Source organism: Salvelinus fontinalis, chromosome 19 (genome assembly GCF_029448725.1).
Source record: "Salvelinus fontinalis isolate EN_2023a chromosome 19, ASM2944872v1, whole genome shotgun sequence".
In the NCBI taxonomy this organism is placed as follows: domain Eukaryota; kingdom Metazoa; phylum Chordata; class Actinopteri; order Salmoniformes; family Salmonidae; genus Salvelinus; species Salvelinus fontinalis.
The window spans coordinates 51,170,632-51,197,408 of record NC_074683.1 but is presented as its reverse complement, the minus strand read 5'-3'; the positions used below and the strand labels follow the sequence as shown (position 1 = coordinate 51,197,408).

General features: G+C 41.4%; 1 protein-coding gene across 1 annotated transcript in view; it reads left to right on the top strand.

Annotated features, from left to right (window-relative positions):
* Positions 1-6,758: 6,758 nt before the first annotated feature.
* Positions 6,759-26,777, top strand: part of fer1l6 (fer-1 like family member 6) — a 103,995-nt gene continuing 83,976 nt past the window's right edge. Inside the window, exons 1-8 of the mRNA XM_055871901.1 lie at positions 6,759-7,095; positions 7,351-7,413; positions 7,553-7,631; positions 7,861-8,017; positions 11,025-11,211; positions 21,709-21,901; positions 24,462-24,793; positions 24,989-25,091. Coding sequence (XP_055727876.1) covers positions 7,060-7,095; positions 7,351-7,413; positions 7,553-7,631; positions 7,861-8,017; positions 11,025-11,211; positions 21,709-21,901; positions 24,462-24,793; positions 24,989-25,091 — 1,150 coding nt within the window. The 5' untranslated portion in view covers positions 6,759-7,059. The remainder of the gene's footprint in view (positions 7,096-7,350; positions 7,414-7,552; positions 7,632-7,860; positions 8,018-11,024; positions 11,212-21,708; positions 21,902-24,461; positions 24,794-24,988; positions 25,092-26,777) is intronic.

The window sequence follows — 26,777 nt, the reverse complement described above, 5'->3', positions numbered from 1 at the left end:
TTTACCTGTCTAATATTAGCTCACTTGCACTGAGGTGAGAACGGTGGAAATATTTAAGGTGTGTCCTTAAAAACATGCGCCAGTATGCCAATTTCAGTCAGGCAACAAGGGATATCCAAGACTGACCAAAAGCTGCTCTTAGCGGGTAACGCTAATTGGTTCTGGCATTGATTTTGCTAGCGGAGGTGGAAACACAGGAGCCTTATCGGGTACATCACTGTTTTATTATAATATCACGAGCAGCCACAAACAGTCAACAGACATTACCCTTTTTTTTATTAATATTGGACATTATTTTTGTCCAGCTTCTGTGAAACGTTTGGATGGTCGATGCCCATTGCATGAAAGGTGTCAGTGACTGTAGGAAGCCTGTTTAGGAAAATCAAGTTATTAAAAAAAGACAGCTTATTACATCTTACACTTTTCCTCTGGTGGACATAACCGTCAAATCGCGGCAATTCCTGTCACTGTCAGTGTTTCTGAATCCGTTTAACGGCTATTAGCCGGTGTGCTTGTTTACCTTGGCAAAGTCACTACTGGCCATATTAACAGCGATGGTTCTCGAAATGGGAACACAATGACTACAGCAGGGATCATCGTCTGGATTCAGCCAACTGTTTCTCGAGCGGATGGTCAGAGGGCCGGAACATAATTACAAATTGGCCGCTAGAAACCCAAACCGATAGATTATTTGACGTAATAATTTCAAACCTTGCTTACATTTGTGTAAATCACATATTTCTCTATTATGCGTGGGAATAGTTTGGAACAGACTTGCAACATTAAAATCACTTGGAGCTGATTTGCTGGTGCTTTTACAGTCTTATATGTAAAAAAATAAATATATATATATATATATATATATATATATATATATATATATATACATAGTACCATTCAAAAGTTTGGACACACCTACTCATTCAAGGGTTTTTCTTTAATTGTACTATTTTCTACATTGTAGAATAATAGTGAAGACATCAAAACTAACTTTGAAGAATCTCAAATATAAAATATATTTTGATTTGTTTCACACTTTTTTTTGGTTACTACGTGATTCCATATGTGTTATTTCATAGTGTTGATGTCTTCACTATTATTCTACAATGTAGAAAATAGTACAAATAAAGAAAAACCCTTGAATGAGTAGGTGTGTCAAATTTTGACCGGCACTGTATATAATGTTTTTTTGAGGGGGGGGGAAATAAAATCACAGGCGAGTCAAAATGTTTGCCTGTGGTGCCAGCTCATGGTAATAATGTCAATTTAATATCTCCACACAGGTCTAAACTAAGACCAAAGATTCTGGACAGTGAGAAAAAGCCACAGACTTTCCAGGTAGGTTGATTGATTCATATTGTATCTGTTACTCCTGTGTTGAGGGAATAACCCTGATTGATTCATATTGTATCTGGTACTCCTGTGTTGAAGGAATAACCCTGATTGATTCATATTGTATCTGTTACTCCTGTGTTGAGGGAATAACCCTGATTGATTCATATTGTGTCTGTTACTCCTGTGTTGAAGGAATAACCCTGATTGATTCATATTGTATCTGTTACTCCTGTGTTGAGGGAATAACCCTGATTGATTCATATTGTATCTGTTACTCCTGTGTTGAGGGAATAACCCTGATTGATTCATATTGTATCTGTTACTCCTGTGTTGAAGGAATAACCCTGATTGATTCATATTGTATCTGTTACTCCTGTGTTGAAGGAATAACCCTGATTGATTCATATTGTATCTGTTACTCCTGTGTTGAAGGAATAACCCTGATTGATTCATATTGTATCTGTTACTCCTGTGTTGAGGGAATAACCCTGATTGATTCATATTGTATCTGATAATCCTGTGTTGAGGGAATAACCCTGACTGATTCATATTGTATCTGGTACTCCTGTGTTGAGGGAATAACCCTGATTGATTCATATTGTATCTGGTACTCCTGTGATGAGGGAATATCCCCTGGATGTTTTGGACACATTGCCACCTAACTTTTGTCCCAAAATTCTGTCCTCATATGACGAAATCTGTATATTCTTAACTGTAAATGTCCTCTCCTATCATGTGTAATTTGTACTGTATCCATATTGTATATGCTGCAAGTATATCATGTGTACATTCCTCTGTGTATGTTCTGTCTGTCCATTGCTGGCAGAACCATTTCACTTGGCGAATAAAGGTGATTTTGATTGTTATCCCTCCAGATTGCCATCAACATCACTGAGGCCAAACAGCTAGTGGGGGAGAACATTGACCCTAGCGTAATCATGGAGATAGGAGACGAGAAGAAACAGACCACTGTCAAAGAGGGCACCAATGCCCCCTTCATCAATGAGGTGAACCTTCTCCTCTGAGCCTGGTTCCTCTCTAAGTTTCTTCCTTGGATCCTGCCTTCTAGGGAGATCTTTTTTACCCTCTGAGCCTGGTTCCTCTCTAGGTTTCTTCCTAGGATCCCGCCTCCTAGGGAGTTTTCCCCTTCTGAGCCTGGTTCCTCTCTAGGTTTCTTCCTAGGATCCTGCCTTCTAGGTAGTTTTCCCCCTCTGAGCCTGGTTCCTCTCTAGGTTTCTTCCTAGGATCCCGCCTTCTAGGGAGTTTTCCCCTTCTGAGCCTGGTTCCTCTCTAGGTTTCTTCCTAGGATCCTGCCTTCTAGGGAGTTTTCCCCTTCTGAGCCTGGTTCCTCTCTAGGTTTCTTCCTAGGATCCTGCCTTCTAGGTAGTTTTCCCCCTCTGAGCCTGGTTCCTCTCTAGGTTTCTTCCTAGGATCCTGCCTTCTAGGTAGTTTTCCCCCTCTGAGCCTGGTTCCTCTCTAGGTTTCTTCCTAGGATCCCGCCTCCTAGGGAGTTTTCCCCTTCTGAGCCTGGTTCCTCTCTAGGTTTCTTCCTAGGATCCCGCCTCCTAGGGAGTTTTCCCCTTCTGAGCCTGGTTCCTCTCTAGGTTTCTTCCTAGGATCCCGCCTCCTAGGGAGTTTTCCCCTTCTGAGCCTGGTTCCTCTCTAGGTTTCTTCCTAGGATCCCGCCTTCTAGGGAGTTTTCCCCCTCTGAGCCTGGTTCCTCTCTAGGTTTCTTCCTAGGATCCCGCCTTCTAGGGAGTTTTCCCCCTCTGAGCCTGGTTCCTCTCTAGGTTTCTTCCTAGGATCCCGCCTTCTAGGGAGTTTTCCCCCTCTGAGCCTGGTTCCTCTCTAGGTTTCTTCCTAGGATCCCGCCTTCTAGGTAGTTTTCCCCCTCTGAGCCTGGTTCCTCTCTAGGTTTCTTCCTAGGATCCCGCCTTCTAGGTAGTTTTCCCCCTCTGAGCCTGGTTCCTCTCTAGGTTTCTTCCTAGGATCCCGCCTTCTAGGTAGTTTTCCCCCTCTGAGCCTGGTTCCTCTCTAGGTTTCTTCCTAGGATCCCGCCTTCTAGGTAGTTTTCCCCCTCTGAGCCTGGTTCCTCTCTAGGTTTCTTCCTAGGATCCCGCCTTCTAGGTAGTTTTCCCCCTCTGAGCCTGGTTCCTCTCTAGGTTTCTTCCTAGGATCCCGCCTTCTAGGTAGTTTTCCCCCTCTGAGCCTGGTTCCTCTCTAGGTTTCTTCCTAGGATCCCGCCTTCTAGGTAGTTTTCCCCCTCTGAGCCTGGTTCCTCTCTAGGTTTCTTCCTAGGATCCCGCCTTCTAGGTAGTTTTCCCCCTCTGAGCCTGGTTCCTCTCTAGGTTTCTTCCTAGGATCCCGCCTTCTAGGTAGTTTTCCCCCTCTGAGCCTGGTTCCTCTCTAGGTTTCTTCCTAGGATCCCGCCTTCTAGGTAGTTTTCCCCCTCTGAGCCTGGTTCCTCTCTAGGTTTCTTCCTAGGATCCCGCCTTCTAGGTAGTTTTCCCCCTCTGAGCCTGGTTCTTCTCTAGGTTTCTTCCTAGGATCCCGCCTTCTAGGTAGTTTTCCCCCTCTGAGCCTGGTTCCTCTCTAGGTTTCTTCCTAGGATCCCGCCTTCTAGGTAGTTTTCCCCCTCTGAGCCTGGTTCCTCTCTAGGTTTCTTCCTAGGATCCCGCCTTCTAGGTAGTTTTCCCCCTCTGAGCCTGGTTCCTCTCTAGGTTTCTTCCTAGGATCCCGCCTTCTAGGTAGTTTTCCCCCTCTGAGCCTGGTTCCTCTCTAGGTTTCTTCCTAGGATCCCGCCTTCTAGGTAGTTTTCCCCCTCTGAGCCTGGTTCCTCTCTAGGTTTCTTCCTAGGATCCCGCCTTCTAGGTAGTTTTCCCCCTCTGAGCCTGGTTCCTCTCTAGGTTTCTTCCTAGGATCCCGCCTTCTAGGTAGTTTTCCCCCTCTGAGCCTGGTTCCTCTCTAGGTTTCTTCCTAGGATCCCGCCTTCTAGGTAGTTTTCCCCCTCTGAGCCTGGTTCCTCTCTAGGTTTCTTCCTAGGATCCCGCCTTCTAGGTAGTTTTCCCCCTCTGAGCCTGGTTCCTCTCTAGGTTTCTTCCTAGGATCCCGCCTTCTAGGTAGTTTTCCCCCTCTGAGCCTGGTTCCTCTCTAGGTTTCTTCCTAGGATCCCGCCTTCTAGGTAGTTTTCCCCCTCTGAGCCTGGTTCCTCTCTAGGTTTCTTCCTAGGATCCCGCCTTCTAGGTAGTTTTCCCCCTCTGAGCCTGGTTCCTCTCTAGGTTTCTTCCTAGGATCCCGCCTTCTAGGTAGTTTTCCCCCTCTGAGCCTGGTTCCTCTCTAGGTTTCTTCCTAGGATCCCGCCTTCTAGGTAGTTTTCCCCCTCTGAGCCTGGTTCCTCTCTAGGTTTCTTCCTAGGATCCCGCCTTCTAGGTAGTTTTCCCCCTCTGAGCCTGGTTCCTCTCTAGGTTTCTTCCTAGGATCCCGCCTTCTAGGTAGTTTTCCCCCTCTGAGCCTGGTTCCTCTCTAGGTTTCTTCCTAGGATCCTGCCTTCTAGGGAGTTGTTCCGAGCCACTGTGCTACTGCTTCTGTACTGCTTGCTGTTTGGGGTTGTACGATGGGTATCTGTAAATCATTACACTGTAACAAGTATTGTAGTCCTTTGTAATAACTCATAGTAACACTGTAATAACATGTAACCGGTGGTAATTGCAGTCTGTAATTACAGAGGTGTAATAACAAATGCTTGTTACCATGCTTGTTACTAATGGACAAGTTTCCACTAAATTCACCAATTTAGTATTTAGTTTCTTCCCAGCTGTTTCAGTAATAACGGTCACAAGGTTGTACTCTCTGGTGGACAGATGCACTGGGTGTCTGAGATTACAAAGGTTGTACTCTCTGGTGGACAGATGCACTGGGTGTCTGAGATTACAAAGGTTGTACTCTCTGGTGGACAGATGCACTGGGTGTCTGAGATTACAAATGTTGTAATCTCTGGTGGACAGATGCACTGGGTGTCTGAGATTACAAAGGTTGTACTCTCTGGTGGACAGATGCACTGGGTGTCTGAGATTACAAAGGTTGTAATCTCTGGTGGACAGATGCACTGGGTGTCTGAGATTACAAAGGTTGTAATATCTGGTGGACAGATGCACTGGGTGTCTGAGATTACAAAGGTTGTAATCTCTGGTGGACAGATGCACTGGGTGTCTGAGATTACAAAGGTTGTAATCTCTGGTGGACAGATGCACTGGGTGTCTGAGATTACAAAGGTTGTAATCTCTGGTGGACAGATGCACTGGGTGTCTGAGATTACAAAGGTTGTACTCTCTGGTGGACAGATGCACTGGGTGTCTGAGATTACAAATGTTGTAATCTCTGGTGGACAGATGCACTGGGTGTCTGAGATTACAAAGGTTGTACTCTCTGGTGGACAGATGCATTGGGTGTCTGAGATTACAAAGGTTGTAATCTCTGGTGGACAGATGCACTGGGTGTCTGAGATTACAAAGGTTGTAATCTCTGGTGGACAGATGCACTGGGTGTCTGAGATTACAAAGGTTGTAATCTCTGGTGGACAGATGCACTGGGTGTCTGAGATTACAAAGGTTGTAATCTCTGGTGGACAGATGCACTGGGTGTCTGAGATTACAAAGGTTGTAATCTCTGGTGGACAGATGCACTGGGTGTCTGAGATTACAAAGGTTGTAATCTCTGGTGGACAGATGCACTGGGTGTCTGAGATTACAAAGGTTGTAATCTCTGGTGGACAGATGCACTGGGTGTCTGAGATTACAAAGGTTGGAGGCTCAAAAGGCTCTTATTGCCTACCGGTGAATGCATTCTTCAAAATCTGCACTCAATGTTTTTGCTAGCACTTGCACCTAAAAAATGTACTAAAAAGGGTTAAATTGATTCTATATAATGACTTAGTACACGTTACCAAGTGAAGATACCTACAAAACAAAAGATGAGCTTCTACTTTTGTCAACTTTATTGCAACATGTAAAAAATACCTTACATTTCTGACAAAATAATAAGGATTTTTATTGTTAGATTAATGATTTAATGAATTAGATTAAACAAAGCTATAGGCTTACTCAATAACTTAAAAATCACAATTCTAATGGCGACTCGTATCTGTAGCCTATAGTAGGAGTAGCCTAAAAAGTTCGGATTGTCTTTTCTATTCCCGTTTTTAACATTACAAGTAACAATAGAAAAACGACAACTCTGACTCTGTCTTCGTCTGTTTCTTCTTTCTTGTTAATTAACATTTTCCCATCCTGGAGTCTGAGATCTTGTTGGGAATCTGTGGTAGAGAAAAAGAATGGATGACTATTTAGGATTGACACTCTCTACTACTTTACCCCTAGTTATCATCGCCATGACAACTAGTTTAAGGCATATAGCTAGCTAGGCCTTGCTAGCTACCAGCTGTTGTGTTATCTAGTTAGCAATAATACTGCTTGCTAATACTAATAAGTTATCTGTGTTTAGCTACATTGAAAAGGAACTAACGCTACTCATAGTGTGTTAACGTTAACATGTTGAGTGTGTGTTAACCCTTGGTTAATAACGCATCCCGTGAGAACAAGGTTCAGGGAAGATCATCACCATCAAGTTTAGCTAACGTTAGCTAGCTAGCTTGTTAGCTAGCGTGTAGCGACCGTAGCATATTTGCCAGCTTTAGCTAGCTAGCTAGTGAAGGTTTACAAAAATGGGATGCTATCGGAAACTTTAACATTTGTAACAAGCATGGTAGTAAACATTTGTTATTGCACCCCTGTAATTACAGACTGCATTTACCACCAATTACATGTTGTTATTACAATGTAACTATGAATTATTACAATACCTGTTACAATGGAATTACATATGGAATTACACTGTAACAAGGACCCTTAAAATTAAGTTTTACCGGATGTTGGTATTGGAATAATACTAATAATCATTGTCTTTCCTTGTTGCTCAAAGATCTGTAACAATCCATCTAATCTTTCTTTTTTGAAACAGTACTTTGTGTTTGATTATTACGGCCATCAAGAGAGATTTTTTGACAGAGTCATCAAACTATCAGTAAGTAAATACATTGCTCATTTATAAAGATATTTGACCATATTTTCAAGAGTCATATAACCAAACCCCCCCCCCCCCCCCCCCCCCACACCCAGAAAAAAACCCTCTTCAATATTTCGTTTGTCTGTCTCTTCTCCAGGTGATGCATACCAAGATCATGAAAGGTTTCTGTGTGGGCTCCTTCAAGATGGATGTGGGAACGGTCTATAGACAACCTGGTAAGAGAACGACATCCCCCCCTCTATGTCCCCACATGCTCCCATTTCCCCCCACCCCCACGCTTCAGCCCGGTGCTCCTTCACAACTGACTGGTTTGCTGAAAAGCTAACTGAATGCTAATGCTAACTTTCTTGCTGTTTTTCAATTGTGAGTTCTGGTGAGTAAGATGTCCCAATTGATTCGTTACAGCAAATTAACTTGAACGTGTTATGAACGTCCCCGTCTTAGGTCACCAGTTCACCAATAAGTGGGCGGTGCTGACGGACCCGGCAGACATCAGGACCGGGGTCAAAGGTTACCTGAAGTGCGACATCAGCGTGCTGGGGAAGGGAGACGCCATACAGCCCTCTCAGAAGACCAGCGATGCTGAGGAGCAGATAGACAAGTAAGACACACACACACACACCTCTCTCAGAAGAACAGCGATGCTGAGTAACAGACAAGAAAGACACACTCTTGTTTGACCTGCATGCAGACAGGTGTGTTTAAGGAGTAGCATGCAGACAGGTGTGTTTAAGTAGTAGCATGCAGACAGGTGTGTTTAAATAGTGGGTCTATGAGAAATCTCACACGCCGGCAATATAGCAACATAGCATAATATCATTATTCAGAGACTCTCGTCTGGCTTTGTGAGATTAAATTATGAGTAATCCTTATCATCGACAAATACAACGTAAAAGGACAAAATAAACACAGCGTTTCACCAGAAGCCTGTTATCATGTAGGAAGGAGGTTTATCTGGTATGTTGACTAAGCTCTTTGTTGATGTACAACTGTAAAGTTTTCAGACCTCTTGACTTTTTCCACATTTTGTTACGTTACAGAATTATTCTTAAATGGATTAAATAAATAACAAATCCTCAGCAATCTACACACAATACCCCATAATGATGAAGCAAAAACATAATTTTTTGTGTGCAAATGTATCAACAAAAAAAATCGTTATTTTGTTTTTTATTTTTGATAAATTTGCAACAAAAAAAATTAAAACCTATTTACATAAGTATTCAGCCCCATTGGCTATGACACTCGAAATTGAGCTCAGGTGCATCCTGTTTCCATTGATCATCCTAGAGATGTTTCTACAACGAGATTGGAGTCCACCTGTGGTAAATTCAATTGATTGGACATGATTTGGAAAAGCACACACCTGTCTATATAAGGTCCCACAGTTGACAGTGTATGTCAGAGCAAAAACCAAGACATGAGGTCGAAGGAATTGTCTGTAGAGCTCAGAGACAAGATTGTGTTGAGGCACAGATCTGGGGAAGGGTACCAAAAATGTCTGCAGCATTGAAGATCCCCAAGAACACAGCGGCCTCCGCCATTCTTAAATGGAAGATGTTTGGAACCACCAAGACTCTTCCTAGAGCTGGCCGCCCGGCCAAAGTGAGCAATCGGGGGAAAAGGGCCTTGGTCAGGGAGGTGACCAAGAACCTGATGGTCACTCTGACAGAGCTCCAAAGTTCCTCTGTGGAGATGGGAGAACATTCCAAAAGGACAACCATCTCTGCAGCACTCCACCAATCAGGCCTTTATGGTAGAGTGGCCACTCCTCAGTAAAAGGCACATGACAGCCCACTTGGAGTTTGCCAAAAGTTACCTAGAGACTCTCAGACCATGAGAAACATCTCTGGTCTGATGAAAGATTGAACTCTTTGGCCTGAATGCCAAGTGTCACTTCTGGAGGAAACCTGGCACAAACCCTACAGTGAAGCATGATGGTGGCAGCATCATGCTGTGGGGATGTTTTTCAGCGGCAGGGGCTGGGAGACTAGTCAGGTTCAAGGCAGGGATGAAGAGAGCAAAGTACAGAGAAATCCTTGATGAAAACCTGCTCCAGAGCGCTTAGGACCTGACTGGGGCGAAGGTTCACCTTCCAACAGGATAACGACCCTAAGCACACAACCAAGACAAAGCAGGAGTTGCTTCAGGACAAGTCTCTGAATGTCCTTGAGTGGCCCAGTCAGAGCAGACTTGAACCCGATCGAACATCTTTGGAGAGACCTGAAAATAGCTGTGCAGCGATGCTCCCCATCCAACCTGACAGAACATGAGAGGATCTGCAGAGAAGAATTCGAGAAACTCCGCGAATACAGGTGTGCCAAGCTACCCAAGAATATTCGAGTCTGTAATCGCTGCCAAAAGTGCTTCAACAAAGTACTGAGTAAAGTGTCTGAATAGTTATGTAAATGTGATATTTCAGTTTTTAATTTCTCATAAATTAGCAAACATTTCTAAAAACCTGTTTTTGCTTTACCATTATAGGGTATTGTGTGTAGATTGATCAGGTAAAAAAACAGTATAATACATTTTAGAATAAGGCTGTAACGTAACAAACTGTGGAAAAAGTCAAGGGGTCTGAATACTTTCCCAAGGCACTGTATATGGTTTTCATCAAACCCTGCAGTCCTCAGCTATCCTCTGGGAATACAATGGACATTTTTCTGTATATGTTTTTACCCAAATCAATTAAAATAATTTCAAGCACAGCGATGAAGTTAAAAAGACAGCACAAACAGATCTGGAAGTTAGTTCAGGAGGTTAGTCCAGGAGGTTAGTCCAGGAGGTTAGTCCAGGAAGTTAGTCCAGGAGGCTAGTCCAGGAGGTTAGTCCAGGAGGCTAGTCCAGGAGGTTAGTCCAGGAGGCTAGTCCAGGAGGCTAGTCCAGGAGGCTAGTCCAGGAGGCTAGTCCAGGAGGCTAGTTCAGGAGGCTGGTTCAGGAGGCTAGTCCAGGAGGCTAGTCCAGGAGGCTAGTTCAGGAGGCTAGTTCAGGAGGCTAGTCCAGGAGGTTAGTCCAGGAGGCTAGTTCAGGCGATTAATCCAGGAGGCTAGTCCAGGAGGCTAGTCCAGGAGGCTAGTCCAGGAGGTTAGTCCAGGAGGTTAGTCCAGGAGGCTGGTCCAGGAGGCTGGTCCAGGAGGCTGGTCCAGGAGGCTGGTCCAGGAGGTTGGTCCAGGAGGCTAGTTCAGGAGGTTAGTCCAGGAGTTTGGTTCAGGAGGCTAGTTTAGGAGGCTCGTCCTGGGGGTTAGTTCAGGAGGTTAGTCCAGGAGACTTGTCCAGGAGGCTAGTCCAGGAGGCTAGTCCAGGAGTTTGGTTCATGACGCTAGTTCAGGAGGCTTGTCCTGGGGGTTAGTTCAGGAGGTTCGTCCAGGAGGTTCGTCCAGGAGGCTAGTCCAGGAGGCTAGTCCAGGAGGCTAGTCCAGGAGGCTAGTCCAGGAGGCTAGTCCAGGAGTTTGGTTCATGACGCTAGTTCAGGAGGCTCGTCCAGGAGGCTAGTCCACGAGGCTAGTCCAGGAGGCTAGTCCAGGATGCAAATCCAGGAGGTTAGTCCAGGAGGCTGGTCCATTCAGATGTCATTCTCTCTCAAAAATGTTTTCACCCCTTTGACCCAGGAACCTGTTGGTTCCCGAGGGGTTCCCCTCAGAGCGTCCCTGGGCCAGGTTCTATGTAAAGGTGTACAGAGCGGAGGGTCTACCTCGTAACAACTCCTCCATCATGGCTAACGTCACCAAGGCCTTCATAGGGGACAACACTGCCCTCATAGACCCATACGTGGTGGTGTCCTTCTTCAAACAGATGGTAAGGTTATTGATAAGGAGATAGACACTAGTACATGATTCTACAGTAAGGTTATTGATAAGGAAATAGACACTAGTACATGATTCTACAGTAAGGTTATTGATAAGGAGATAGACACTAGTACATGATTCTACAGTAAGGTTATTGATAAGGAGACAGACAGACACTAGTACATGATTCTACAGTAAGGTTATTGATAAGGAGACAGACACTAGTACATGATTCTACAGTAAGGTTATTGATAAGGAGACAGACACTAGTACATGATTCTACAGTAAGGTTATTGATAAGGAGACAGACACTAGTACATGATTCTACAGTAAGGTTATTGATAAGGAAACAGACAGACACTAGTACATGATTCTACAGTAAGGTTATTGATAAGGAAACAGACAGACACTAGTACATGATTCTACAGTAAGGTTATTGATAAGGAGACAGACACTAGTACATGATTCTACTGTAAGGTTATTGATAAGGAGGTAGACAGTAAGGATATTGATAAGGAGACAGACAGACACTAGTACATGATTCTACAGTAAGGTTATTGATAAGGAGACAGACACTAGTACATGATTCTACAGTAAGGTTATTGATAAGGAGACAGACACCAGTACAGGATTCTACAGTAAGGTTATTAATAAGGAGACAGACAGACACTAGTACATGATTCTACAGTAAGGTTATTGATAAGGAGACAGACACTAGTACATGATTCTACAGTAAGGTTATTGATAAGGAGACAGACACTAGTACATGATTCTACAGTAAGGTTATTGATAAGGAGACAGACACCAGTACAGGATTCTACAGTAAGGTTATTGATAAGGAGACAGACACTAGTCCATGATTCTACAGTAAGGTTATTGATAAGGAGACAGACACTAGTACATGATTCTACAGTAAGGTTATTGATAAGGAGGTAGACAGTAAGGATATTGATAAGGAGACAGACAGACACTAGTACATGATTCTACAGTAAGGTTATTGATAAGGAGTCAGACAGACCCTAGTACATGATTCTACAGTAAGGTTATTGATAAGGAGACAGACACTAGTACATGATTCTACAGTAAGGTTATTGATAAGGAGACAGACAGACACTAGTACATGATTCTACAGTAAGGTTATTGATAAGGAAACAGACAGACACTAGTACATGATTCTACAGTAAGGTTATTGATAAGGAAACAGACAGACACTAGTACATGATTCTACAGTAAGGTTATTGATAAGGAGACAGACACTAGTACATGATTCTACAGTAAGGTTATTGATAAGGAGGTAGACAGTAAGGATATTGATAAGGAGACAGACAGACACTAGTACATGATTCTACAGTAAGGTTATTGATAAGGAGACAGACAGACACTAGTACATGATTCTACAGTAAGGTTATTGATAAGGAGTCAGACACTAGTACATGATTCTACAGTAAGGTTATTGATAAGGAGACAGACACTAGTACATGATTCTACAGTAAGGTTATTGATAAGGAGACAGACACTAGTACATGATTCTACAGTAAGGTTATTGATAAGGAGAGAGACACCAGTACATGATTCTACAGTAAGGTTATTGATAAGGAGACAGACAGACACTAGTACATGATTCTACGGTAAGGTTATTGATAAGGAAACAGACAGACACTAGTACATGATTCTACAGTAAGGTTATTGATAAGGAGACAGACACCAGTACAGGATTCTACAGTAAGGTTATTGATAAGGAGATAGACACTAGTACATGATTCTACAGTAAGGTTATTGATAAGGAGACAGACACTAGTACATGATTCTACAGTAAGGTTATTGATAAGGAAACAGACACTAGTACATGATTCTACAGTAAGGTTATTGATAAGGAGACAGACACCAGTACAGGATTCTACAGTAAGGTTATTGATAAGGAGACAGACACCAGTACAGGATTCTACAGTAAGGTTATTGATAAGGAGACAGACACCAGTACAGGATTCTACAGTAAGGTTATTGATAAGGAGACAGACACCAGTACAGGATTCTACAGTAAGGTTATTGATAAGGAGACAGACACCAGTACAGGATTCTACAGTAAGGTTATTGATAAGGAGACAGACACTAGTACATGATTCTACAGTAAGGTTATTGATAAGGAGGTAGACAGTAAGGATATTGATAAGGAGACAGACAGACACTAGTACATGATTCTACAGTAAGGTTATTGATAAGGAGTCAGACAGACCCTAGTACATGATTCTACAGTAAGGTTATTGATAAGGAGACAGACACTAGTACATGATTCTACAGTAAGGTTATTGATAAGGAGACAGACACTAGTACATGATTCTACAGTAAGGTTATTGATAAGGAGATAGACACTAGTACATGATTCTACAGTAAGGTTATTGATAAGGAAACAGACACTAGTACATGATTCTACAGTAAGGTTATTGATAAGGAGATAGACACTAGTACATGATTCTACAGTAAGGTTATTGATAAGGAGACAGACACTAGTACATGATTCTACAGTAAGGTTATTGATAAGGAGGTAGACAGTAAGGATATTGATAAGGAGACAGACAGACACTAGTACATGATTCTACAGTAAGGTTATTGATAAGGAAACAGACAGACACTAGTACATGATTCTACAGTAAGGTTATTGATAAGGAGTCAGACACTAGTACATGATTCTACAGTAAGGTTATTGATAAGGAGACAGACACTAGTACATGATTCTACAGTAAGGTTATTGATAAGGAGACAGACAGTAGTACATGATTCTACAGTAAGGTTATTGATAAGGAGACAGACACCAGTACATGATTCTACAGGAAGGTTATTGATAAGGAGACAGACACTAGTACATGATTCTACAGTAAGGTTATTGATAAGGAGACAGACACTAGTACATGATTCTACAGTAAGGTTATTGATAAGGAGACAGACACCAGTACAGGATTCTACAGTAAGGTTATTGATAAGGAGACAGACACTAGTCCATGATTCTACAGTAAGGTTATTGATAAGGAGACAGACACTAGTACATGATTCTACAGTAAGGTTATTGATAAGGAGGTAGACAGTAAGGATATTGATAAGGAGACAGACAGACACTAGTACATGATTCTACAGTAAGGTTATTGATAAGGAGTCAGACAGACCCTAGTACATGATTCTACAGTAAGGTTATTGATAAGGAGACAGACACTAGTACATGATTCTACAGTAAGGTTATTGATAAGGAGACAGACACTAGTACATGATTCTACAGTAAGGTTATTGATAAGGAGATAGACACTAGTACATGATTCTACAGTAAGGTTATTGATAAGGAAACAGACAGACACTAGTACATGATTCTACAGTAAGGTTATTGATAAGGAAACAGACAGACACTAGTACATGATTCTACAGTAAGGTTATTGATAAGGAGACAGACACTAGTACATGATTCTACAGTAAGGTTATTGATAAGGAGGTAGACAGTAAGGATATTGATAAGGAGACAGACAGACACTAGTACATGATTCTACAGTAAGGTTATTGATAAGGAGTCAGACAGACCCTAGTACATGATTCTACAGTAAGGTTATTGATAAGGAGACAGACACTAGTACATGATTCTACAGTAAGGTTATTGATAAGGAGACAGACACTAGTACATGATTCTACAGTAAGGTTATTGATAAGGAGATAGACACTAGTACATGATTCTACAGTAAGGTTATTGATAAGGAAACAGACAGACACTAGTACATGATTCTACAGTAAGGTTATTGATAAGGAAACAGACAGACACTAGTACATGATTCTACAGTAAGGTTATTGATAAGGAGACAGACACTAGTACATGATTCTACAGTAAGGTTATTGATAAGGAGGTAGACAGTAAGGATATTGATAAGGAGACAGACAGACACTAGTACATGATTCTACAGTAAGGTTATTGATAAGGAAACAGACAGACACTAGTACATGATTCTACAGTAAGGTTATTGATAAGGAAACAGACAGACACTAGTACATGATTCTACAGTAAGGTTATTGATAAGGAGTCAGACACTAGTACATGATTCTACAGTAAGGTTATTGATAAGGAGACAGACACTAGTACATGATTCTACAGTAAGGTTATTGATAAGGAGACAGACACTAGTACATGATTCTACAGTAAGGTTATTGATAAGGAGATAGACACTAGTACATGATTCTACAGTAAGGTTATTGATAAGGAGACAGACAGACACTAGTACATGATTCTACAGTAAGGTTATTGATAAGGAGACAGACACTAGTACATGATTCTACAGTAAGGTTATTGATAAGGAGACAGACACTAGTACATGATTCTACAGTAAGGTTATTGATAAGGAGACAGACACTAGTACATGATTCTACAGTAAGGTTATTGATAAGGAAACAGACAGACACTAGTACATGATTCTACAGTAAGGTTATTGATAAGGAAACAGACAGACACTAGTACATGATTCTACAGTAAGGTTATTGATAAGGAGACAGACACTAGTACATGATTCTACTGTAAGGTTATTGATAAGGAGGTAGACAGTAAGGATATTGATAAGGAGACAGACAGACACTAGTACATGATTCTACAGTAAGGTTATTGATAAGGAGACAGACACTAGTACATGATTCTACAGTAAGGTTATTGATAAGGAGACAGACACCAGTACAGGATTCTACAGTAAGGTTATTAATAAGGAGACAGACAGACACTAGTACATGATTCTACAGTAAGGTTATTGATAAGGAGACAGACACTAGTACATGATTCTACAGTAAGGTTATTGATAAGGAGACAGACACTAGTACATGATTCTACAGTAAGGTTATTGATAAGGAGACAGACACCAGTACAGGATTCTACAGTAAGGTTATTGATAAGGAGACAGACACTAGTCCATGATTCTACAGTAAGGTTATTGATAAGGAGACAGACACTAGTACATGATTCTACAGTAAGGTTATTGATAAGGAGGTAGACAGTAAGGATATTGATAAGGAGACAGACAGACACTAGTACATGATTCTACAGTAAGGTTATTGATAAGGAGTCAGACAGACCCTAGTACATGATTCTACAGTAAGGTTATTGATAAGGAGACAGACACTAGTACATGATTCTACAGTAAGGTTATTGATAAGGAGACAGACAGACACTAGTACATGATTCTACAGTAAGGTTATTGATAAGGAAACAGACAGACACTAGTACATGATTCTACAGTAAGGTTATTGATAAGGAAACAGACAGACACTAGTACATGATTCTACAGTAAGGTTATTGATAAGGAGACAGACACTAGTACATGATTCTACAGTAAGGTTATTGATAAGGAGGTAGACAGTAAGGATATTGATAAGGAGACAGACAGACACTAGTACATGATTCTACAGTAAGGTTATTGATAAGGAGACAGACAGACACTAGTACATGATTCTACAGTAAGGTTATTGATAAGGAGTCAGACACTAGTACATGATTCTACAGTAAGGTTATTGATAAGGAGACAGACACTAGTACATGATTCTACAGTAAGGTTATTGATAAGGAGACAGACACTAGTACATGATTCTACAGTAAGGTTATTGATAAGGAGAGAGACACCAGTACATGATTCTACAGTAAGGTTATTGATAAGGAGACAGACAGACACTAGTACATGATTCTACGGTAAGGTTATTGATAAGGAAACAGACAGACACTAGTACATGATTCTACAGTAAGGTTATTGATAAGGAGACAGACACCAGTACAGGATTCTACAGTAAGGTTATTGATAAGGAGATAGACACTAGTACATGATTCTACAGTAAGGTTATTGATAAGGAGACAGACACTAGTACATGATTCTACAGTAAGGTTATTGATAAGGAAACAGACACTAGTACATGATTCTACAGTAAGGTTATTGATAAGGAGACAGACACCAGTACAGGATTCTACAGTAAGGTTATTGATAAGGAGACAGACACCAGTACAGGATTCTACAGTAAGGTTATTGATAAGGAGACAGACACCAGTACAGGATTCTACAGTAAGGTTATTGATAAGGAGACAGACACCAGTACAGGATTCTACAGTAAGGTTATTGATAAGGAGACAGACACCAGTACAGGATTCTACAGTAAGGTTATTGATAAGGAGACAGACACTAGTACATGATTCTACAGTAAGGTTATTGATAAGGAGGTAGACAGTAAGGATATTGATAAGGAGACAGACAGACACTAGTACATGATTCTACAGTAAGGTTATTGATAAGGAGTCAGACAGACCCTAGTACATGATTCTACAGTAAGGTTATTGATAAGGAGACAGACACTAGTACATGATTCTACAGTAAGGTTATTGATAAGGAGACAGACACTAGTACATGATTCTACAGTAAGGTTATTGATAAGGAGATAGACACTAGTACATGATTCTACAGTAAGGTTATTGATAAGGAAACAGACACTAGTACATGATTCTACAGTAAGGTTATTGATAAGGAGATAGACACTAGTACATGATTCTACAGTAAGGTTATTGATAAGGGGACAGACACTAGTACATGATTCTACAGTAAGGTTATTGATAAGGAGGTAGACAGTAAGGATATTGATAAGGAGACAGACAGACACTAGTACATGATTCTACAGTAAGGTTATTGATAAGGAAACAGACAGACACTAGTACATGATTCTACAGTAAGGTTATTGATAAGGAGTCAGACACTAGTACATGATTCTACAGTAAGGTTATTGATAAGGAGACAGACACTAGTACATGATTCTACAGTAAGGTTATTGATAAGGAGACAGACAGTAGTACATGATTCTACAGTAAGGTTATTGATAAGGAGACAGACACCAGTACATGATTCTACAGGAAGGTTATTGATAAGGAGACAGACACTAGTACATGATTCTACAGTAAGGTTATTGATAAGGAGACAGACACTAGTACATGATTCTACAGTAAGGTTATTGATAAGGAGACAGACACCAGTACAGGATTCTACAGTAAGGTTATTGATAAGGAGACAGACACTAGTCCATGATTCTACAGTAAGGTTATTGATAAGGAGACAGACACTAGTACATGATTCTACAGTAAGGTTATTGATAAGGAGGTAGACAGTAAGGATATTGATAAGGAGACAGACAGACACTAGTACATGATTCTACAGTAAGGTTATTGATAAGGAGTCAGACAGACCCTAGTACATGATTCTACAGTAAGGTTATTGATAAGGAGACAGACACTAGTACATGATTCTACAGTAAGGTTATTGATAAGGAGACAGACACTAGTACATGATTCTACAGTAAGGTTATTGATAAGGAGATAGACACTAGTACATGATTCTACAGTAAGGTTATTGATAAGGAAACAGACAGACACTAGTACATGATTCTACAGTAAGGTTATTGATAAGGAAACAGACAGACACTAGTACATGATTCTACAGTAAGGTTATTGATAAGGAGACAGACACTAGTACATGATTCTACAGTAAGGTTATTGATAAGGAGGTAGACAGTAAGGATATTGATAAGGAGACAGACAGACACTAGTACATGATTCTACAGTAAGGTTATTGATAAGGAGTCAGACAGACCCTAGTACATGATTCTACAGTAAGGTTATTGATAAGGAGACAGACACTAGTACATGATTCTACAGTAAGGTTATTGATAAGGAGACAGACACTAGTACATGATTCTACAGTAAGGTTATTGATAAGGAGATAGACACTAGTACATGATTCTACAGTAAGGTTATTGATAAGGAAACAGACAGACACTAGTACATGATTCTACAGTAAGGTTATTGATAAGGAAACAGACAGACACTAGTACATGATTCTACAGTAAGGTTATTGATAAGGAGACAGACACTAGTACATGATTCTACAGTAAGGTTATTGATAAGGAGGTAGACAGTAAGGATATTGATAAGGAGACAGACAGACACTAGTACATGATTCTACAGTAAGGTTATTGATAAGGAAACAGACAGACACTAGTACATGATTCTACAGTAAGGTTATTGATAAGGAGTCAGACACTAGTACATGATTCTACAGTAAGGTTATTGATAAGGAGACAGACACTAGTACATGATTCTACAGTAAGGTTATTGATAAGGAGACAGACAGTAGTACATGATTCTACAGTAAGGTTATTGATAAGGAGACAGACACCAGTACATGATTCTACAGTAAGGTTATTGATAAGGAGACAGACACTAGTACATGATTCTACAGTAAGGTTATTGATAAGGAGACAGACACTAGTACATGATTCTACAGTAAGGTTATTGATAAGGAGACAGACACCAGTACAGGATTCTACAGTAAGGTTATTGATAAGGAGACAGACACTAGTCCATGATTCTACAGTAAGGTTATTGATAAGGAGACAGACACTAGTACATGATTCTACAGTAAGGTTATTGATAAGGAGGTAGACAGTAAGGATATTGATAAGGAGACAGACAGACACTAGTACATGATTCTACAGTAAGGTTATTGATAAGGAGTCAGACAGACCCTAGTACATGATTCTACAGTAAGGTTATTGATAAGGAGACAGACACTAGTACATGATTCTACAGTAAGGTTATTGATAAGGAGACAGACACTAGTACATGATTCTACAGTAAGGTTATTGATAAGGAGATAGACACTAGTACATGATTCTACAGTAAGGTTATTGATAAGGAAACAGACAGACACTAGTACATGATTCTACAGTAAGGTTATTGATAAGGAAACAGACAGACACTAGTACATGATTCTACAGTAAGGTTATTGATAAGGAGACAGACACTAGTACATGATTCTACAGTAAGGTTATTGATAAGGAGGTAGACAGTAAGGATATTGATAAGGAGACAGACAGACACTAGTACATGATTCTACAGTAAGGTTATTGATAAGGAAACAGACAGACACTAGTACATGATTCTACAGTAAGGTTATTGATAAGGAGTCAGACACTAGTACATGATTCTACAGTAAGGTTATTGATAAGGAGACAGACACTAGTACATGATTCTACAGTAAGGTTATTGATAAGGAGACAGACAGTAGTACATGATTCTACAGTAAGGTTATTGATAAGGAGACAGACACCAGTACATGATTCTACAGTAAGGTTATTGATAAGGAGACAGACAGACACTAGTACATGATTCTACGGTAAGGTTATTGATAAGGAGACAGACACTAGTACATGATTCTACAGTAAGGTTATTGATAAGGAGACAGACACCAGTACAGGATTCTACAGTAAGGTTATTGATAAGGAGACAGACAGACACTAGTACATGATTCTACAGTAAGGTTATTGATAAGGAGACAGACACTAGTACATGATTCTACAGTAAGGTTATTGATAAGGAGACAGACACTAGTACATGATTCTACAGTAAGGTTATTGATAAGGAGACAGACACCAGTACAGGATTCTACAGTAAGGTTATTGATAAGGAGACAGACACTAGTCCATGATTCTACAGTAAGGTTATTGATAAGGAGACAGACACTAGTACATGATTCTACAGTAAGGTTATTGATAAGGAGGTAGACAGTAAGGATATTGATAAGGAGACAGACAGACACTAGTACATGATTCTACAGTAAGGTTATTGATAAGGAGTCAGACAGACCCTAGTACATGATTCTACAGTAAGGTTATTGATAAGGAGACAGACACTACTACATGATTCTACAGTAAGGTTATTGATAAGGAGACAGACACCAGTACAGGATTCTACAGTAAGGTTATTGATAAGGAGACAGACACTAGTACATGATTCTACAGTAAGGTTATTGATAAGGAGACAGACACTAGTACATGATTCTACAGTAAGGTTATTGATAAGGAGACAGACACCAGTACAGGATTCTACAGTAAGGTTATTGATAAGGAGACAGACACTAGTACATGATTCTACAGTAAGGTTATTGATAAGGAGACAGACACCAGTACAGGATTCTACAGTAAGGTTATTGATAAGGAGACAGACACTAGTACATGATTCTACAGTAAGGTTATTGATAAGGAGACAGACACTAGTACATGATTCTACAGTAAGGTTATTGATAAGGAGACAGACACTAGTACATGATTCTACAGTAAGGTTATTGATAAGGAGACAGACACTAGTACATGATTCTACAGTAAGGTTATTGATAAGGAGACAGACACTAGTACATGATTCTACAGTAAGGTTATTGATAAGGAGACAGACACCAGTACATGATTCTACAGTAAGGTTATTGAGTTGTTAAAATGCTACAATGTTCTTAGCCTGGATCCAGATCTATTTGTGCTGTATTGTCACAGGTGACAATGACCATAAGAGTCGGCAAGACAGCACCAACAGATTCTGGACCAGGCTACAAGAACAGGCCGCAGACAGAAGTGTGAAGAACACTTTGTCCTAGCTACTTCATGTCTCTCTCTCTCTCTCTATGTTTTGGTGTTACAGGGCAGAACGGCCACCCAGAAGAGTACAGCAGACCCTGTGTGGAACGAGCAGATAGTGTTCACTGAGATGTTCCCTCCTCTGTGTCAGCGGCTGAAGATCCAGGTGTGGGACGAGGGCAGTATGAACGACGTGGCCATAGGGACACACTACATCGACCTGCGGAGGATCTCCAACAAACAGGACGGGGACAAAGGTCAGGAGTCATGACTGACTGACATCATGCTGTTATAGGATGAATTATAAGATGTCTTCAAAATGGAACCCTATTCCTTATATCTAGTGCACTACTTTAGACCAGAGCCCTATAGAACCCTATTCCCTACATAGTGCACTACTTTAGATCAGAGCCCTATAGAACCCTATTCCCTACATAGTGCACTACTTCTGGCTAGAGCTTTATGAGGTAGTACCAAAAGTGGAGAACAAGTTGACATTTTTTTGGGACGTAACCAAAAAGTTGTCTGGAGTTCCCATCTGTCCCAGTATGTTATTAGAAGTTCCCGTCTGTCCCAGTATGTTATCATCAGTTCCCGTCTGTCCCAGTATGTTATTATCAGTTCCCGTCTGTCCCAGTATGTTATTATCAGTCCCCGTCTGTCCCAGTATGTTATTATCAGTCCCCGTCTGTCCCAGTATGTTATTAGAAGTTCCCGTCTGTCCCAGTATGTTATTATCAGTTCCCGTCTGTCCCAGTATGTTATTATCAGTTCCCGTCTGTCCCAGTATGTTATTATCAGTTCCCGTCTGTCCCAGTATGTTATTATCAGTTCCCGTCTGTCCCAGTATGTTATTATCAGTTCCCGTCTGTCCCAGTATGTTATTATCAGTTCCCGTCTGTCCCAGTATGTTATTAGAAGTTCCCGTCTGTCCCAGTATGTTATTATCAGTTCCCGTCTGTCCCAGTATGTTATTATCAGTTCCCGTCTGTCCCAGTGTGTTATTATCAGTTCCCGTCTGTCCCAGTGTGTTATTATCAGTTCCCGTCTGTCCCAGTGTGTTATTATCAGTTCCCATCTGTCCCAGTGTGTTATTATCAGTTCCCGTCTGTCCCAGTGTGTTATTAGAAGTTCCCGTCTGTCCCAGTGTGTTATTAGAAGTTCCCGTCTGTCCCAGTGTGTTATTAGAAGTTCCCGTCTGTCCCAGTGTGTTATTAGACGTTCCCGTCTGTCCCAGTGTGTTATTAGAAGTTCCCGTCTGTCCCAGTGTGTTATTAGAAGTTCCCGTCTGTCCCAGTGTGTTATTAGAAGTTCCCGTCTGTCCCAGTGTGTTATTAGAAGTTCCCGTCTGTCCCAGTGTGTTATTAGAAGTTCCCGTCTGTCCCAGTAAGTTATTAGAAGTTCCCGTCTGTCCCAGTGTGTTATTATCAGTTCCCGTCTGTCCCAGTGTGTTATTACCAGTTCCTAGTCTGTCCCAGTGTGTTATTACCAGTTCCCGTCTGTCCCAGTGTGTTATTACCAGTTCCCGTCTGTCCCAGTGTGTTATTAGAAGTTCCCGTCTGTCCCAGTAAGTTATTAGAAGTTCCCGTCTGTCCCAGTGTGTTATTAGAAGTTCCCGTCTGTCCCAGTGTGTTATTATCAGTTCCCGTCTGTCCCAGTGTGTTATTATAAGTTCCCGTCTGTCCCAGTGTGTTATTACCAGTTCCCGTCTGTCCCAGTGTGTTATTATCAGTTCCCGTCTGTCCCAGTGTGTTATTACCAGTTCCCGTCTGTCCCAGTGTGTTATTAGAAGTTCCCGTCTGTCCCAGTGTGTTATTAGAAGTTCCCGTCTGTCCCAGTGTGTTATTAGAAGTTCCCGTCTGCCCCAGTATGTTATTAGAAGTTCCCGTCTGTCCCAGTATTTTATTATCAGTTCCCGTCTGTCCCAGTATGTTATTATAAGTTCCCGTCTGTCCCAGTATGTTATTATAAGTTCCCGTCTGTCCCAGTATGTTATTATCAGTTCCCGTCTGTCCCAGTATGTTATTAGAAGTTCCCGTCTGTCCCAGTATGTTATTAGAAGTTCCCGTCTGTCCCAGTATGTTATTATCAGTTCCCGTCTGTCCCAGTATGTTATTATCAGTTCCCGTCTGTCCCAGTATGTTATTATCAGTTCCCGTCTGTCCCAGTATGTTATTATCAGTTCCCGTCTGTCCCAGTATGTTATTATCAGTTCCCGTCTGTCCCAGTATGTTATTATCAGTTCCCGTCTGTCCCAGTATGTTATTATCAGTTCCCGTCTGTCCCAGTATGTTATTATCAGTTCCCGTCTGTCCCAGTATGTTATTATCAGTTCCCGTCTGTCCCAGTATGTTATTATCAGTTCCCGGCTGTCCCAGTATGTTATTATCAGTTCCCGTCTGTCCCAGTATGTTATTATCAGTTCCCGTCTGTCCCAGTATGTTATTATCAGTTCCCGTCTGTCCCAGTATGTTATTATCAGTTCCCGTCTGTCCCAGTATGTTATTATCAGTTCCCGTCTGTCCCAGTGTGTTATTATCAGTTCCCGTCTGTCCCAGTATGTTATTATCAGTTCCCGTCTGTCCCAGTATGTTATTATCAGTTCCCGGCTGTCCCAGTATGTTATTAGAAGTTCCCGTCTGTCCCAGTATGTTATTATCAGTTCCCGTCTGTCCCAGTGTGTTATTATCAGTTCCCGTCTGTCCCAGTGTGTTATTATCAGTTCCCGTCTGTCCCAGTATGTTATTATCAGTTCCCGTCTGTCCCAGTATGTTATTAGAAAGGTCATGTGTTGTAATCTCCTCCCTCTGTCTCCAGGCTTCCTCCCTACGTTCGGACCGGCCTGGGTCAACATCTACGGTTCTGCCCGTAACTTCTCTATGGTGGATGACAACCCCGAACTGAACGAGGGGGTCGGGGAAGGGGTGTCGTGGCGGGGCAGGGTGTACCTGGAACTGGCTGTAGAGATACTGTCAGGGGGGGGAGGGGAGTCCAAGCTGCCCCGGTTAGTCAAACCTCTGAAGGATACCAAGGCGGGTAAAGTAGCAGGAAAGGACCCTAAAGGAGCAGGAGGAGGAGCAGGAGCAGGGGAGGAGGAGAAAGCCAAGGCCATCGGGGCGGAGGTGATGCCGGTGGATTCTCCACCTCAGGTGAGGAGAGAGATATATACAGAGTGGGTAATGATGGAAAGATTTGTTTTGTAATTATGGATTACGATCCCCACTAGCTGACGCCATGACTACAGCTAATCTACTTGGGGTTTATACACACACAGGAAGACATTATAGACAGAACACTCCTACTCATTTCAGTGGTGAACCTATTTTGTCCTGTCCCCCACTCAGCTCATTGACAAGGACAGCTTTTTGCTGTTTGGAACGTTATTCGAGGCCACGATGATCGACAGAAAGATCGGAGACAAACCCATCAGCTTTGAGTTGTCTGTTGGTAGGTATCCACTCTACTCTATTATACACTAGTTGTCTGTTGGTAGGTATCCACTCTACTCTATTATACACTAGTTGTCTGTTGGTAGGTATCCACTCTACTCTATTATACACTAGTTGTCTGTTGGTAGGTATCCACTCTACTCTATTATACACTAGTTGTCTGTTGGTAGGTATTGACAAATCACTGACAGTCCGTCAACTACACTACTCTACTGTATTCTACTCTACACTACTCTACTCTACTGTACTGTACTCTACTCTACTCTACTCTACTCTACTCTACAGTACTCTACTCTACTGTACTGTACTCTACTGTACTCTACTCTACTCTACTCTACTCTACTCTACTCTACTCTACAGTACTCTACTCTACTGTACTGTACTCTACTGTACTCTACTGTACTGTACTCTACTCTACTGTATTCTACTCTACTCTACTCTACTGTACTGTACTCTACTGTACTCTACTCTACTCTACTCTACTCTACTCTACTCTACTCTACAGTACTCTACTCTACTGTACTGTACTCTACTGTACTCTACTCTACTCTACTCTACTCTACTCTACTCTACTCTACAGTACTCTACTCTACTCTACACTACTCTACTGTACTGTACTCTACTGTACTCTACTCTACTCTACTGTACTGTACTCTACTGTACTCTACTCTACTCTACTCTACTCTACTCTACAGTACTCTACTCTACTGTACTGTACTCTACTGTACTCTACTCTACTCTACTCTACTCTACTCTACTCTACAGTACTCTACTCTACACTACTCTACTGTACTGTACTCTACTGTACTCTACTCTACTCTACTCTACTCTACTCTACACTACTCTACTGTACTGTACTCTACTGTACTCTACTCTACTCTACTCTACTCTACTCTACAGTACTCTACTCTACTGTACTGTACTCTACTGTACTCTACTCTACTCTACTCTACAGTACTCTACTCTACTCTACAGTACTCTACTCTACTGTACTGTACTCTACTGTACTCTACTCTACTCTACTCTACTCTACTCTACTCTACAGTACTCTACTCTACTCTACACTACTCTACTCTACTGTACTGTACTGTACTCTACTCTACTCTACTCTACTCTACACTACTCTACTCTACACTACTCTACTCTACTCTACTCTACTCTACACTACTCTACACTACTGTACTCTACTGTACTCTACTCTACTCTACTCTACTCTACTCTACAGTACTCTACTCTACTCTACTCTACTCTACAGTACTCTACTCTACTGTACTGTACTCTACTGTACTCTACTCTACTCTACTCTACTCTACTCTACTCTACTCTACAGTACTCTACTCTACTCTACACTACTCTACTCTACTGTACTGTACTGTACTCTACTCTACTCTACTCTACACTACTCTACTCTACACTACTCTACTCTACTCTACTCTACACTACTCTACACTACTCTACTCTACACTACTGTACTCTACTCTACTGTACTCTACTCTACTCTACTCTACTGTACTGTACTCTACTCTACTGTACTCTACTATACTGTTCTGTTCTGTACTCTACTGTACTCTACTCTACTGTACTGTACACTACTCTACTCTACTCTACTCTACACTACTCTACTCTACTGTACTCTACACTACTCTACTGTACTGTACTGTACTCTACTCTACTCTACTCTATT